The sequence below is a fragment of the Cydia pomonella genome, chromosome 9 (assembly GCF_033807575.1).
Source record: "Cydia pomonella isolate Wapato2018A chromosome 9, ilCydPomo1, whole genome shotgun sequence".
Taxonomy (NCBI): Eukaryota; Metazoa; Arthropoda; class Insecta; order Lepidoptera; family Tortricidae; genus Cydia; species Cydia pomonella.
The window spans coordinates 10259806-10276371 of record NC_084711.1 but is presented as its reverse complement, the minus strand read 5'-3'; the positions used below and the strand labels follow the sequence as shown (position 1 = coordinate 10276371).

The following is a 16566-nucleotide window of genomic DNA, read 5'->3' as shown; positions in this document are numbered from 1 at the left end:
CGAGCTCGAAGCATTCAGGGGGGGTGCGCCAAAGTTCATATAAAATTGCAAATTCGATTATTGAAACTCCGAAAATGTTTCTCATAAAATTTTACATTCTAATGATCATTACACGTATTTATTTTAAACAATAATGATCGCAACTTCGAATTTATTATATTCATAATGTCATTCTTCATAAATATCTCTATTGCTAAAATTGATGCATATATTATTGTTCGACATATCGTTAATGATCATTATTAATTTTAATTTTAAACAAAAATGATTGGAAAATCCTGTCACAAAGGTGGGTTAGGTTAGGTTAGAATTGCGACCCTCGCAGAACCGTAATCTTGCTAGAAAGGTGGGTTAGGTTAGGTTAGAACTGCGACCCTCGCAGAACCGAAATCCTGCCAGAAAGGTGGGTTAGGTTAGGTTAGAACTGCGACCCTCGCAGAACCGAAATCCTGCCAGAAAGGTGGGTTAGGTTAGGTTAGAACTGCGACCCTCGCAGAACCGAAATCCTGCCAGAAAGGTGGGTTAGGTTAGGTTAGAACTGCGACCCTCGCAGAACCCAAATCCTGCCAGAAAGGTGGGTTAGGTTAGGTTAGAACTGCGACCCTCGCAGAACCGAAATCCTGCCAGAAAGGTGGGTTAGGTTAGGTTAGAACTGCGACCCTCGCAGAACCGAAATCCTGCCAGAAAGGTGGGCGATATGCTAGTCCTCGTTTTGGTGTTACTGGGGTTATAAAATAATAACATTACATTGCTTATCAAAAACATCGATAAATCTATTAATATGTATTTTGGCGATAAACACATACTTAAAGATTCACACTTCTCGATCACAGTGGAAAATAATTTATGCATATAAGTAGTTATACAAAGTAAGTTTATGATTATTTAGTTTATATAAAACATCGTTATGAGTCATGATGAAGAGTTGGAAATGACAATATTAAAAACAATTTTCGACCAACATACCGTTATGAGTAATGTTGTTAGTAGTAAAAATAAATAGATATTAATAATGAGAAGCAAAAAAATTATGAGAAATGATCATTCTGATCACAAATCGTTATTATGAACAATAATATGACAACTAATTTTATGTGAGCCAATATGGACCCATTCAGGGGGATCTCACACTCAGTTATCGAATTTCTCGAGCGAAGAAAGCGCGGAAATACACCACCCATTGAGCGCGGAAAGCGTGAGGAACAAACGAATTGTAATAATACTAACAGTGTTGCGCGCTCAGCAGCTGCGCGAGCATGACGCTGGCCTGCGGCAGCGCGGGCTCGGAGGCCACGCTGCAGAGCGGCGGCGGGCGGCGCGCGCCCGTCGTGCCGCCCGCCGCGTCTAGCAGGCCGCTTGAGGTTGAGCGCGAGCGGATTCGAAGGGTGCCCGTGCTTAGCTCGCGTGCCTGTTACAAAAATGGACATACATATATAGTAAATGTCACATCCGGTCAACACAAAAGGTCACCAATAAAAAAAAATGGAGTATTAAACATCTGCGCCTACAAATTTTGAATTTCATGGTTTTTCCAGTGACGGAAGGTATTGTTCAGTCTATATCATACTATCATAATATATTTTTCTCAAACTTGCTATGAAATGATGACATGACTTACGTCAAATTAGGTCCGGAAATACTACATATCAGGTGGCATGAGCGAAGATGATATGTAAAGGAATTTCGTACTGCCTTACACACCTAGGACTGTAAAGCAACCTTCTTTTGTTTTTTAACGTCAAATTGTGACACAACGTCTTGGTATCCAACCATCAACTAGCTTCAGTTAGCTTAGTACGGTGATTTGTTGTGCATATTCGTTGCTAAGCAACGGCGGTGGCGCATCGCGCAGGCGCGCGGACTTCGCGCGTAAGGTTGTACACCGCTGGTAGAGTGGCGAGCCGAGTAGGTCGCCACAAAACAAATTGACTACAATTTTTTGTTTTCATTGCATGTTTGAGAAAAGCACTATACATATCTCGTCGAGAAACGGGGTTGCCGGCCGCGTATCTCTATCCGGCTTCGCTACGCTCAGCCGTATATATCTACTTGGCCTGCAACCCTACGTTTCCCGGCCTCTATAGTAATGTACTATTACATTACAATATATGTTCCTCAACTTGAATATTATAAAAGTCAATTGCTACAACAACAATTGGCTACTTGACTGTTTTTTGGAAATAATGTCAATTTTCCTGAGGATCAAATGTCTATATAGGACTCATGGCATTTAAGCAACACAAAGGTCAGAAATGAGAGTTAAAGTCTGACGCTCGCAGTCGACGATTGAAACGCCTCTAACAAAATGATAAGGTGATGTGACGTCACATCATATAAGTTTGTCCTAAATGTATATAAGGTCAAGGAAATTGCCATTTTGACCCTGAAATATTGCGTTTATGTGTATAGTTGTCATACAATTTATTTTTCAATTAAATGTAAGGAATCGAATGGTACCATTTTCTTTTCTATTTTTGAAAGACAAAAAAAAATTTTTTTTGAGACTTCGGAGCCTTGTATTTTTTTATAATCTCAATAAATAAAAAATTCCACTTTTTTATAATGGATGGCTCATTTTCTATCCATTTAACTAAATTTTGTTATAATATTCAACATGTGTCAAGTACCCAATTGACGGATCAACGTCAACCAGCAGTCACCTTTGAAATTTCCAATACGATACAATTTAGCGAACATTTGAGAGACGGTTTGGTGCAATCAAACATAAGTATATCTAGGAAATAAAATGTAATGCACACTCACCCTAGCGCTATGCCTTTGCGCGGCAGCGGCGGCGGCCTCGTGCGTCTGCAGGTGCGCGGGGGCGGGAGCGGGCGCGGGCGCGAGAGCGGGCGCGGGGGCGGGGGCGGGCGCGCTCACCGTCCAGTCAGCGTTGAGCTGCGCGCCCAGGGGTAAGCTGTGCGAGCGGTATTGATCCTTGTTCCGCGCCGCGGTTGACGTACCCTGCTTAATTTTTTTATTAGTTATTTAGACCATTTGACGAGAAGTGATACGAATAGTAGATATTACATTTATTGTTCATTGTCTGTACATATTTGAAGTGGCAAAAGTAGTTCATAAACACCTAAATTACTTAAGAATGCGTAACCCAGACTGCGTAAAAAAGAATTGATCGACTAAGTAATAATTAACGAAACTGCTCACAAATTTTCACAAATCAGTTCAGAAATGCGACTTCTAGGCAGGGAGAATAACAAAAGAAAACATAAAAAAATCAATCAAAAATATGAAATTCAAGTGCAAAAAAAAAATACAAAAAGTAATATCTACATACACGTCAGGGGATCGAGCCCGGATCGTCGCTGTTACCACCTGTTTCTAAGCGGAAGTCAGTATTTTCACTGACTACTTATTCTCGAGAAAGAATTTAAACAAAAGAGGACCATTACGTAAAAATCTTAAGTAATTACATTTTATTTCACCTAGCCCCCATCCGCCTACCATCCGATAAAAAACTTTGTTCCAAAAATCGGGATACCTATTGTTGCTGATATATAAAATAAGATGAAAATATAATTAAATTGATATATTTTGTTATATTGAGTTATGAATAAATGTATTGAAGTTGAACATCAATTAATCCAATTTCCACTTAGCCAGGTTGCATTCACTCAACAAACAAGCGTAGTGATCTACTTTCCAATTGAATCAAATTATTTCCATAAATAAATACTACAATTTTATTATTAAAAAAAATTGTAGTATTTGCAATAAAGACCTTAAAGTTCAAATTTAAAACCTGTCAAGAGAAGGAGTATAGGTTCTAAAAGCTTGATTATTATTTGTACCTGTTGCGAAGAATTAGACAGTGGCGGCGAAGGCATCTTGAACGAACGCGCATTGACAGTGTTCGTCGGCTTCGTTTTGTACGATTCCACTGGGTTCGGCTGTAAGTAGTGCATCGGCTGTGGCCTCGCCTGCGTCCTGTCAACCTGCGAGTTCGGGCTATGTTGCCCATAGTTCGTATATTGGTTGTTTGGAAGCTGACTCGAGTACATGGCCAGCCTCGGCCGTGGTTTTTCTCGAGTATAACCGCTTCGACCCTGAATGACGATGGTGGAAGCGTACTTTTGATTTTGCACTGGTTGCTGCAGTAGTGACACAGTTTCTGGTGCCGTTTGGGAGGGTGGCACAACTGTTAAAAAAAACAGGTGAATTAGTTTCAAGTACATTTTTTCAGTAGACAGTTTTCCCGACTTATCCTATTTTCATGTAAAGTTTGAGTTTTTATATTAGTCAATACCTGTGTTATATTTGTAGGCGGGATCTGGTTGTGATATAATTTTAGACGTATACTGAACGCGTTTGGGCTCAAACACGTTATTCTGCATCTGACTTGTTTGGGCTTGAGGCGAGCTTTGTTCATACGAGTACGGCATGACCTCCTGGTTGATCATGTTGTTCTGCATGTCCGTCTGCACGAACAACCGGTTGTTGTCGTACATATGCATATGCTCGTTCTTTACAGTTTGATCAGACATCGACATCATTTGAGTATTATTGGGAGAACCTAAAATCAGAAATAAACTATTAAGGATGTAGTTTGTAATGATAAAGTTTGTGTTTAAGTCAGACTGTTTTTTAAATGTCAGGCCTATGACTATATCAAGTATATATAGGTAGAGGTTACTTTGCCGCAGCTACGAAAGGTGGGTGGGAAGTCTTGTATGGACACTGGCCTAAAAACCAATAATGACAACCCATATGTCATTTGAAAGGTTTTTTGGCGGGAAATCTTAAATCGCTGTGTAAAACAAGTTATGGCAAAATAAATTTATATAGACAAATCTCTTAATACATTTAGACTTCGAAAAACGGGCCATATGAAGGACACATATCACTGAAAGTATCCCTTCTCTATAAATATATCACGCACGCAGTAGCTTTGCATTTTTTGAATGTTCGTTTGAATAAATATTCATAACAACACTGCTATTATGATTCTATAGATGAGCGCCGGCTCGCCCCACGCGCCGCGCTTCTAATGAAATTGATTTGGATATCACTGGCAGTCATTTAGTTGACAAATAGAAGTGCTGGAGCAGAAAAAATAATATTGTTTATGTCAAACCTCTTGCGCAGCATTACAATATTTGAAGTTGTCAACATGCGCACTGTACAGTTGAGTCGCTCACGGCATAATTCCCGTGGGGCAATTTTAGAGCTCGACAGACTTGTTAATTCTAGTTCGTTGGTGTACCGTGAATGGTCATCTGGCTGGGGGGCATGGTGGCGTTGGCGTGCGAGGCGGACAAGTCGTAGCCGTGCCCATACGAGTCCACGTTCATACTGTTTCGGAACATGTTGTCTTCGGCCGGAAGAGCTGGTTCCTCGGGCACCGGCGGCAGGCGTGGAGTTGAGAGTAGGTCTGCAAATTCTACCAATGAGTCCACTTCTTATATTATTATTATTATTGAGTTGACTATAAGACGCTTTGGTTTCATTGTACATATTTCTTTTTTCCCATTTTAATAACCTGGCAAACTTTAGCGCTCTTGAATTTGGAACTTTCTTTTATTTCTATAAGTGTAAAACTCTAATTTAATGTGTACTTGTGACGACCGGTCTGGCCTAGTGGGTAGTGACCCTGCCTATGAAGCCGATGGTGGAGAGAGAGTGGAGATATTGTTCAAAGTTCAAAGTTATTTATTTGCCTACATGTACAATACAGGTGTTAAATAACAGTTATATGAATCAAACATGCGCCCTGCGAGGGCATAGCAACCAATATATGTAACTTAATCTTAACTTATACCTAATGCAATTAAAGTATTTATCTTAAAAATTATCTTCGAAAAATTCATCAAGAGAATAATAACTTTTAATCAGTAGCATTTATTTTAGTTTTGTTATAAACTGGCTTTCTTTAACTTGTTTTTTCATTGGTTCTGGTAGTTTGTTATATATTTTAACTGACATTGATAAGGGGCCGGATGAGTGTTGTTTTAAACGGGAAGGTGGTAGCATTAACTTTGATTTGTTTCTAACTCCTAGGTCAACTGTACTTCTTCACGTTTGGTATAAAACTCTGGGTATTTGTGGACAAAGGCCATGCCAGGGTAAGCTAAGTGAATCTGCGCCCAGCGAGTTTTCGCTTGTATTTTTTTTTGATGATGTGGCTTTATATTAGTAGCAAGTATGCAAAATACCAGCCCCCCAAATGTAACAGATTTTGGTAAAATATATATATATATTCTTCAAAAAAAATTTTTTGCGAGCCGAGTTTGACGTGCGTCACATATATTGTGCATATAGCAAAGGCAATTATACGACATCAAGTATAGGACACATTGCCATACAAAAAAAAACCTTTTTTTAAGTTCTTTTACGTCAGCAACACCTCCAAGTTTTTCAAGAAAGCTAGCTTTTTTAATAGCCTACAAAATTAATGTATTTACTTAATTTTATCTGTGGTATAACAGGGTGTTTTTTTTAATGAATATATCACTATACATTTTCTTTAGCCGCTCGAAGGAATTAATACTTTTTTATTTCACATCATCAAAAAAATTACAAGCCAAAACTCGCTGGGGGCAGATTCACTTAGCTTATTCAGGCATGGCTTTTACATATTTCTAAAATGTATAGGGAAGGTACTGTAATTATTTTGTGTTCTATATAGTGGGGTTTACAACTGTTAGTTTGTTTTATGTTAACGAGTATGCGGATAAGTTTTTTTTTTGCAATGTGAAGAGGGTGGAGGCATCTATGCCGTAAGTATGTATTTATTTATACAAGTGAGGGAGAGTTACTTTGAAACATTATGATTCAGCCATTTAAAAAAAGAAACAATTTGATATTTAGTAATTTTGGGACTAAATCGCTTCGATATTTAGGACAAGACGATTGCATTATAAAATGTACATACAATGAACCTATAGTTCGTTTTTCAGCATTAGAAAGAAGTTAAGCGATCTTGAGGTGTCTTTTTATTCAAAAACACTTTTGAAAAAAGTCTCAGTCACAGCAAATATGTAACAATTATAAATCATATACGATTATTTTATATAATTTATTCACATTTTTTTGCTTTCATAAATAATATAAACTAATATTTTAAAGGCGTTTTTCAATAATTTACAATAAAAAAGACACATCAAGTTTGTTTACCTTTTTTCTAATGCTTATGCTATAAAAACGAACTATAGTCGGTTTGTCTAAGATTGTCGTATAATACTTATTTATTATTTTTTACTTCATTTCGACAGTAATCATGACGCCGTGTTTTACCGTTATAAAAACAGGTGCACACCTTCGCCTCATATCTGTGCTATATCCATATCATTGCACGCAGTCAAAACATGTATAATCGTATAAGGCTGCGTTTCCACCAGAGTAGTGCGAGGATGCGTACAGTGCCTTAACGTTCATAATCCTTTATCATCCAATTTTCACGGGAACGCACGAACGAGTTATGCTATATCAGTCAGTCTTCGTACAAAAAGTACTGAAGTTGACTGAAATAGCATGACAAATACGAACGTTTCTGAGAAAATACAATGGCAAAATTGGCAAAGGATTGTTCACGACATCTGTAGTAACGAGGAATGTGTTTGTTAAGGGCCTACTAAAGCCGTGAATACCGGTTCGTAAGCCACGCCCGCTAGCTTCCTCACTCCCCGCTAGCACGCACACATGGAAGCGCCCCGCGGAGTCCGCGGCGCACGTGAAGGTGAAAGCTCCATCTAGCGTTACAAAAGTTAACTACGATTATACGCGGTCGGCCAGAAACTTAATTCTTAGAAAATAAAAAAGATGGCGTTATTACTTGCTACTAGAAAATAAAAAAATATATTGTTGTAAATTGTAATAAATCTGAGACTACAATATAGCCAATTTTTATTGTTGATTTTTGGAAGATGTTAATAGTATAGTTAATTGTAAGTATAACACTACCTATCTTTTTAAATTCGGTGTGATATGTAAGATTACATTGTTAGTTATCATATTTTATTTAGTAATATATTGTTGAGGCAGGAAATACAGGGTGCCGTTTTCCGACGACCAATTTTTCGGATGATAGTGAATCACAGTTGTCAGTGGTAACTACCTACATATAAAAAAGAAAAAAGTAAGTAATATGGTAACAACGAAAACTACCAAAAAAAGTGAAGTAAGTATTTTTATTACGCTGAAATATGTAATATTCAACTAATAACTTTTAAACAATTACTCAAACAATCAGGGTGATTCTTAAATTGTGTCCAGAAAAATATTTTTTCATAAAAGATTTTTATTTTTCACATATTGTTACGTATAAAAAGCATTTTTTTATGCATATGGTCAAGCTTAATACCCTCAGGAAAGGTAAATAAAATGAGTACATAATCACGGTTGTCACAAAGTGTCCCTCAGTCGTGACGTTTCGGCATTTTGGCGGCCAACTCCGCTATTTTGAATTATACAATATTTTTAATATAGCCTAAGTTACTCCCATGACTACGACACATCGAATGACAGCTCATACGTTGAAATTCGTCAAACTAGCGCTGTAGAGCGTGACAAAGAAACGGATACACATCATACATCCACATACACGCGGAAACCATTTTTCTGCTTTGGCAGTTGGGCAATAATAACAAATGAACGTAGCTAATAAAATCCATTTCTAAAGAGTGAATATGCCTCTAAATTAATCAAATCAATTGAGAATGTCACGACCACGTGTCTATATGACACGAACGTGGATTCAATAGTCCGTGGCGGGGACAGAATTTTGAGGCCACTGTCGTGACAATTTGAAACATGTTCGGTATTACCTAAAAATTACCTTTGACTTTGCAAATATTAAATAATTAGCTCAATCTCGAATGTATTAGGTATATTTTATGTTACAAACAATAACGTGAAATGAGTACTGACTTTTAAAACTCAAACACGACGGTGACGCGTTAAGGTTGACCTTTTTTTTAATTAACACAAATAAATAATTTTCGGTAAAACTTCTCCCTTCAGCCATTTACAAATCTGACAACAACACAGTATTGCTGTTCTAAAAAAAAGCGTTAGAAAGGCTGCCAGACGTAAAGGTAACTTTCTACCGAGTACTGCATGTTTATATTACCACGCGCGTCGGTGACACGAAAACTGATCACAAGATGTATGTTATTAAAATTGTTATAAAGTCGTTATATATCCATACAATTTTTAAACCGTATTGTGGAATAGGTTAACATTTGATATAAAATTCTTCCAAAAACACTTTCAAAGAAAAATAAAATATCATAAAATCCGAGGAAGTCACACTACACGTTCCGTGACATTTAGAACTTCCTAATATGTTTCTAATAAATGCTCTTAGGATATTAGGTTGACATAAAACTAGAGGTAAATTACTAAGTATATTGATATTTAGTTTACTTATTTTCTTAAAAATATATGCTATTCTTACAGGTAACACAAAATTGACGTATGTATTTATGATTGTTATTTTGACTGTTTTTAATTTAAGTTAATTTGTATTGTATTTTCGATTGTTTGTGATGTAATTATGGGTCTTTCACCTGAAATAAACGATTTCATAATATCGTTCCCCTGGCTTTGGTTCACTGTGATTTTCATTCCCGTGTGTTTTGATATAAAATGTATTCTTCATGGGCATGTACAATGTTAAATCATATGTCAAGTAAATGATTATTTACTTTCAGAACAGTTGATCAAAGACATACTTATTTCTTTTCCCCTGGTTCTCATTCCATGCCTTTGGACTGGGGTTTCAACTAAAATCAACGTTTGGTACTTCATTCTATAGATCTTAAAAATAACATTAAGTTGCTAAGGGCGTTCTATGATTCAGTGTATTATTTTGGAACTAATTGTTCCGAAATTCATTGTCATTATGTCATTCCTTGTCATTCCCTTATCGGTTTTTTTTCATTTCCTCGTCGCTTTTACATTCTTTTTATCGATTTTATTATTCCCCTGATAGGTAATAAATTGACCAAAATGTATGCCTATTCGATTGATGGGCTTATATTGAAATTATATTTAATAATCTGATTTCAAAGAACGACCCTTCAATGCCCGCCATAAGCTAATTGGTTGGCTAATGGTTTCAAGAGCACGGACAAATAAAGTATAGACTAACATTATCAACACAGAATCGCGTTCTTCTGAAATGAAAAGTTTGATCGGGATATCCATAATTGCACAACGCCGTCTATTAGGAACTACTTTAATTATCAGACAGTTAGACAAGAGGTTGAAGCACCGAACCAAGTGTAATGAACTGTTACTGCTGTTAAATGGCTATAGCAGTTGCCTAAACTTACAGGAAAGCGATTTTGTAAAGACATTGTTAGTAAGCGATTTTGCTAAGTATAAAACTTTAATCGTCTTTGTCAAGACTAAGATATATTATTAAGGTATAAAAGTAGAGCTGTATAATTTTAAAATCTGAAAAAAAAAGAAATTAAAAACAGTTTTAGTTCTAAGATGTACATTATCAAAAACCATCCTGTATATGTTGTTACCATTTTATAGTATTTTTCAAACTCGATGGGTAGGGTGACAGGTGTTATCTCTATATATTTTTTAACCTGAAAAAGGCCAAATCTCGCAAAATCGTATTGAAACGACAGCTGTCAGCGTTCCCATATAAAAAAAAACTATAGACAGCACCACACACGAGCTGAAGAGTTACATGCGCGTTGCCGACCCTAAACTCCCCCCCGTTGAGCTCTGGCAACCTTACTCACCGGCAGGAACACATTACTATGAGTAGGGTCTAGTGTCTCTTTGAATGGCAATTTTAAGAAAGGGACGATTCGGTAGGTTTTTCTTATTGCTCCTTGTCAAGTAAAATCAAACTGAAAAGCATACTTACTTTACTCTTTGCTGAAAAGTCATATTAGTCATTGACGTTTTGACAGTATCCTGTTAAATAAATTATGTGAATTGTTCTTATGGCATGCGGATTACAAATCAGAGGTCGCTGGTTCAAACCCCGGCCCGTGCAAACGAGTTTTTTTTTCTAATAAACGTGTTGAATTTTTTAGTTTTTTTTTTATATAATAAGTATATTTGTTTTACATAAAGATTACCTAGGCTATACAAAAATTGGTATGAATAAAATAAAATTATTCGTGTCATTAAAATATGCTTTTAATACACATATTTAAAAGAATAACTTTATTTCTGTATAAGACAGACAAGATTTACTTTTACAATAAATAGAAAATAAGCAATATAGATATTATATAGGAACAAAAAAGAAAACAAAAAGTTACGATTAGATTCGATGGGTCTATAGATGTCTCGCATTTTTTCTTTGGTGTCTACACGACCACACAGCTACCGATACATTACAGAAGCTGTCGAAATTTCCTTACCCGTTGTAATTGTTCAAAGAGTATTAGACTTTGACGTAGCTAAGCAAACACGCACACATGCGTAACGTATAGGCCTGTAAAGATAGCTCCATTCGTAGTAGACCTCCGATTCCGTTACTAGTTAATAGAGCTACGACTCAACGTTTATTGGATATGTCGATTTTACGTAATTTGGAGCGCTGCGCGATTTGACATAGGTCTTACCTCTTTGAGGCACCACGGCCATCTAACATTACTGGCATAAAGGACGCATTTATGACTTTGACGCATGACAGAAAGAGAAACCGAACTGCGTAAAATGGGCGTTTTCTGTTGAATTCATAAAATCATAAACGAGAATAAATCCGTTTGTATAAGATAATAAGTTAATATTTAGTTGAATGATGTTTAAGACGAGATGAAAACCTTTACTTTAAAGTGGATTATGCTGGATGAAGATGTGTTTTCTAGTTGCACTGAGGTAAACACTAAACATGTAGATGTAACTTTGGATTTATATTCTATCGAGAAAATTTTAAGCCTTTTTGTTTCGACTAGTATCATACCTCTTATCATATAGTCAAGATACATATATCCGAAAATCACGCCAGTTTGTTTCCGGGGCTAGCCCCTGCCACGCTTCAAAGATCCCGTTATTTTTCGATGCAGGGCCTTAAGGACCAACAGAATATTGTCCCCTAGAGCTGCGGAGCGAGGATAGGTAAACGAAGGGATCCTATTGGTTCTTAACAAACACATACCTCGGTACGCATCCTCGCACATCCCTGCTGGAAACGCTGCGTGCAATGTTTTATTCAAAGTACAGGTGTTTGGTAGCTAGGTGCAAAGCTTTAAGGGTGTGACAGATAAGTTATTTATGAAAATGATTAGCAATATAACTTAGAAGAAAATTGTTTTTTTTTTAATCTTAAGGGTTTTTTTTAGAAAAGGCAAAGTTTCAGACGATTATGTGTTAACAGTACCCCAATTTGTGTAATAATATTTGTATATATAAAAACCAAACCACAAAAAAAATCTCTATATTAATCTTCCAAGATTTGACACTAACAGAATAACATACATACTAACAGGGAAAGTTAAATAAAAGCTTGTAAAACTATCGTTACATACCTTGGAGAGGCTCCAATGTGTCCATAAAATCGTCAAGATTAGGTTGAAGTGGGCCTAAACTTGGTTGAATGAAGTCTGCTAAGCTGGCACCTCTAGCTGAAAATATATAACATCATGAGAATCAGCATAGTAGGAGTAGGCATAGTTAGGTTTTATCTGTATTTATTACAATACAATACAAATATTATATACTCGTATTAATCAGCAATATCAAAAGAAACATGACATACAAATTAAACATATTAGCCCATGGTAAACACGCGGTCTTATCGCTAAAGAGTGGTCTCTTCCCGACAACCATTGGGTTTATTATATGTTGTTTAAGTTCAATATCCGCCCACGGAAAAGGAAAATTATCTCTATTTAATTATGTTTCATTACACATGAACGGGTGCTGTTTGTGGAAATTGGTCTATTTAAACTTACACGGGCTATTATATTTAGTAACTTTATTTTTGAGTATAATTACAGTGTCTCAGTAGCATACCTTGTAGATAACCGAAGATAAATGAGAAGTTACCGAACTCCCTCGGGCCGGGAACGCGAAGAGCTGGTTGGCCAGATATGGTGGAGAAGAGCATGTCACCCATAAACGTCAGGTAGTCCGTCAGTGTGCGAACGGGACATCGCTATACACGTGCATAGCGCTGTCTCGCACCCAGTAACAGACAGTAAATGAGAAGTTACCGATCTCCCTCGGGTCCGGGAACGCGAACGGCTGGTGGCTGGATATGGTAGAGAAGAGAGTGTCACTCATGAAGGTCAGGTAGTCCTCGTCCGTGAGCATGTTCGCCGCGAAGTCGCTGCACTGCGAGAACGACTCCACCGTGTCCATGTCCGATATCTGCAAGTTTGACTTTCAGTAGGACCAAATTGTCAAACTTAAACAATATTTGTACGCCAGTCATGGCAAAACAAGGATCGGTCAAAACCCATGTAGGTATATACGCTTGTTTGACTCAAATAAACCATTCATTCATTCATTCAAGAAGTTTGAAATGCCATAATTTTATGGTTTTCATCAGCAGCTCCTCTTTACCAAATAATGCTTCCTGAGAGTATGATTTTGTGATTTATTTCAAGATATGTAACTTTTTGAGAAAATGCGATCTAATTTAAACCTTAACTACATCTTCTAAGATTAGACTTTCATTGATATGATTGATACGATAGTTGATAAATTGTACTAGGTATGCTTAAAAAGGGTATTAATTTCAAGACAAATCACTATTCAGAAATAAGCAATCTAATTTAAACCTTCAGCTTAAATTGTAAGGTTTATTTTCGATGCACATTTATGTGTCAATAAATCGTACTATTCCTACAGAGGGATACATTTCTCATATAAAATTAAACTTTTTGTAAACATTATTCGAAGTTAGCCAAACGAATCCTTACCGCATCCTGGACGGAGGTGTCCCCTTTGCCCAGGAGACGCATTATATGAAACATTCGCCATTTTTTATATTCTGCTATAACTGCTTCCGCTCTACGTTTCCAGTACTTCCCCTCTAATATTGTTGTCTAGAACAAAAACATGTGTAAACTCATATACCAAATCTATCTGTAATAAACAAAGGAATTTTAATCATATATCTCAGGAAAAAAGTCAGGTTGTTAAAGTCTATTTCCATTGAATCATAAAAATTGAAAACAACCACTAGTAAAAAACCATGTGACTCGGTCGTCTCACCAATGATATAATTACATAGATACCTACTAAATATTATATTTTATTGGCCGAATGTCACACCTAGCGTTATTTTTTTTTGTTTACATCTTTTTAAGATCCGCATGGAATATTTATGAATAATATTCAACAATATTTTATTTACTCATCTGAATTCAGAAATGGCCTTTCAGCCATTTGACCAACTATTAAATAAAACAGTACTTTTTATATTTAGATGTTATTAAGTAGGTATTTTACCTCTGGCTTAACATGAGTATCCACATCCAACGGCGACGCAAACTGGCACACCAGCGTATTTTGTTTCTTAATGACTGCAAAAATAGATGTTCAATTTAAACGACATGCTTAGGTTACTATTAAAGTATTGATAATGATTTGACCTATGAAAATGTGTCATATATTTTTACTCATATTATACCTCTCTTAGTCATGGTCATGATGTTCAAGACATGGTATACAAAGTGTAACAAAAATAGTGGGGATCCTCTAAGGGCATATTAGTTATCGTAATTACGGTTCCGTAGCCATATGGCAAAAAACGGAACCCTTATAGATTCGTCATGTCCGTCTGTCTGTCCGATTATGTCACAGACACTTTTTTAATAGTAGAAAAGTTACGCATTAAAAAAATCTTTTTCCTAATCAGAACGCGATACCGAATATGCCCTTAAATCCCTTTGGATCCCCACTATTTTTGTTACATCCTGTATACAATTTATTTGAAATAAGCATTATTTTGCAAAATTCGTTGATTTCAAGCTGTTTCGCCGATATCAACCATAGTATGAGATAAACCGGTAATCATGTTTTATTCGCGGGACGAAGCGCTATTGGCTGAGATGTCTGGCGCAGGCGCTACAATATGACCTTAAGATAAGGTGCCAATACTTTGTAATTGGGACAATCAACTTCTTCTTATATCTTGTTGCCATGGTTGTCTCCGGGTATGTTCTTTAATGGCTCCTCTACACGATGGCTCAGCGCTGGACCAGCGAGATGGCCATGCTATGGTTATGGCTCCCCTACATGATGGCCCAGCGAGATGGCCATGCGATGGTTGAGAGCACGCATAGACCGGGCCACCACGTGTAGATGTGTACGCACCATCGCTGGCCCACTACCTTTGACGTGCGGACGAAAAACCGACACCGTAGCCATCCCATCGGCATCCCATCGTACCATAAGCCATCCGACACCACTACCCTCTCTACAGGCTGCCCATCTTAGTGCGCCACTATGATGACCCAACATGCAGAGGAGCCATAAAAACGAATTAAAAGGGTGGATAAACCATATTTTGTTGTTATTCTGTCCCATTGTCTATGGAACAATTGTGGCGTAGTTTGTCAGAAGGAATGTTGTATCACATTCTACAAACATGTTAGTAAATGGCCTATTAAGAGCTTCTGACTAATAATTTTAAATACCATAATATCAGGGTTTTAAGAGTGGCCTAGGGGAACGTAATCAAAACAATGAGTTTAAAAAATTAGATTCACTATATGGCCTGATCTCAATTCATAGTCAACAAGCAACTTTATGAGCAACCTTATTATTTTCATCATATCCGCCTGTCTGTGGCTTATCTAAGTGATCGGTAGTAATTAGTCTACCTGCTAGAAAGCCGCAAATTGGCATGAGTATAAAATTTAACAACTTAAAAGTACCATTTATAGTATAAATGTTGACCACACACAAAAAAATGGTAAATAAAACTAGAAGAGAATTTAAAGTAACTTTACGAAACACATAAGGTGGGGATGAATTTGCTTGCTTCAAGCCAATTTCTAAGAGACTAAGTCGTTATCGTCCTCGGCTAGGGGAATGAAGCACAAAAAAAGTTCACTCAACAGTGTAAGCATGAATTAAAACTACAACCTATTTTATTAACACTGCATTTTTTCCTTGCTGATAAGTTGTTACTATTGTTTACACTATTATTAGAATACAAATATAAAAGAGGCACACAACGCTTGATTACGATAATCAGCAAGTGAATACTCACACTGCATGTGCCAGCATCTCCATATGACGTTGTTCAATCTGATCTTGTCCTTCCACCGAAGTTTTATACCTTTAAAACGATTCCATTTAGGTGAAGTTAGTTTTTGTCTGGGAAACAAATTAATAAAAATATATATAATAAATATAAAAACAATTTACCATGCTCTGCTGAATTTTATGCCTGTGTTCCCCGTCACAAATTTAATAACACCTTACTCCTAAATAAGTTAACTATAAATATTCTACAACTAATAAGGAACATTTTGACTTGAAAAGTATTGAAAACAAACATTATAAAGAATAAAATTGGCCCTGAATGGATAGTGGCAAATGTACAGTCTTTCAGAGGAAACTGTACTGTAGTAATATAAAGCTGGTAGATTAAATATGTACGTGTGTTATCACAAT

General features: G+C 36.7%; 1 protein-coding gene across 3 annotated transcripts in view; it reads right to left on the bottom strand.

Annotated features, from left to right (window-relative positions):
- LOC133521321 (carbohydrate-responsive element-binding protein) overlaps nt 1–16566 on the bottom strand; it is a 32212-nt gene that overhangs the window by 12564 nt on the left and 3082 nt on the right. Inside the window, exons 1-11 of one of the 3 annotated variants that reach the window (XM_061856221.1) lie at nt 16318–16502; nt 16160–16228; nt 14392–14465; nt 13860–13985; nt 13149–13305; nt 12462–12557; nt 5222–5389; nt 4265–4531; nt 3810–4156; nt 2764–2967; nt 1228–1408 (exon numbers count right to left, since the gene is read on the bottom strand). In XM_061856221.1, coding sequence (XP_061712205.1) covers nt 1228–1408; nt 2764–2967; nt 3810–4156; nt 4265–4531; nt 5222–5389; nt 12462–12557; nt 13149–13305; nt 13860–13985; nt 14392–14465; nt 16160–16166 — 1627 coding nt within the window. In that variant the 5' untranslated portion in view covers nt 16167–16228; nt 16318–16502. Of the gene's footprint in view, nt 1–1227; nt 1409–2763; nt 2968–3809; nt 4157–4264; nt 4532–5221; nt 5390–12461; nt 12558–13148; nt 13306–13859; nt 13986–14391; nt 14466–16159; nt 16267–16317; nt 16503–16566 lie in introns of those variants that run through there. The other 2 variants (XM_061856219.1, XM_061856220.1) reach the window with 2 other exon arrangements.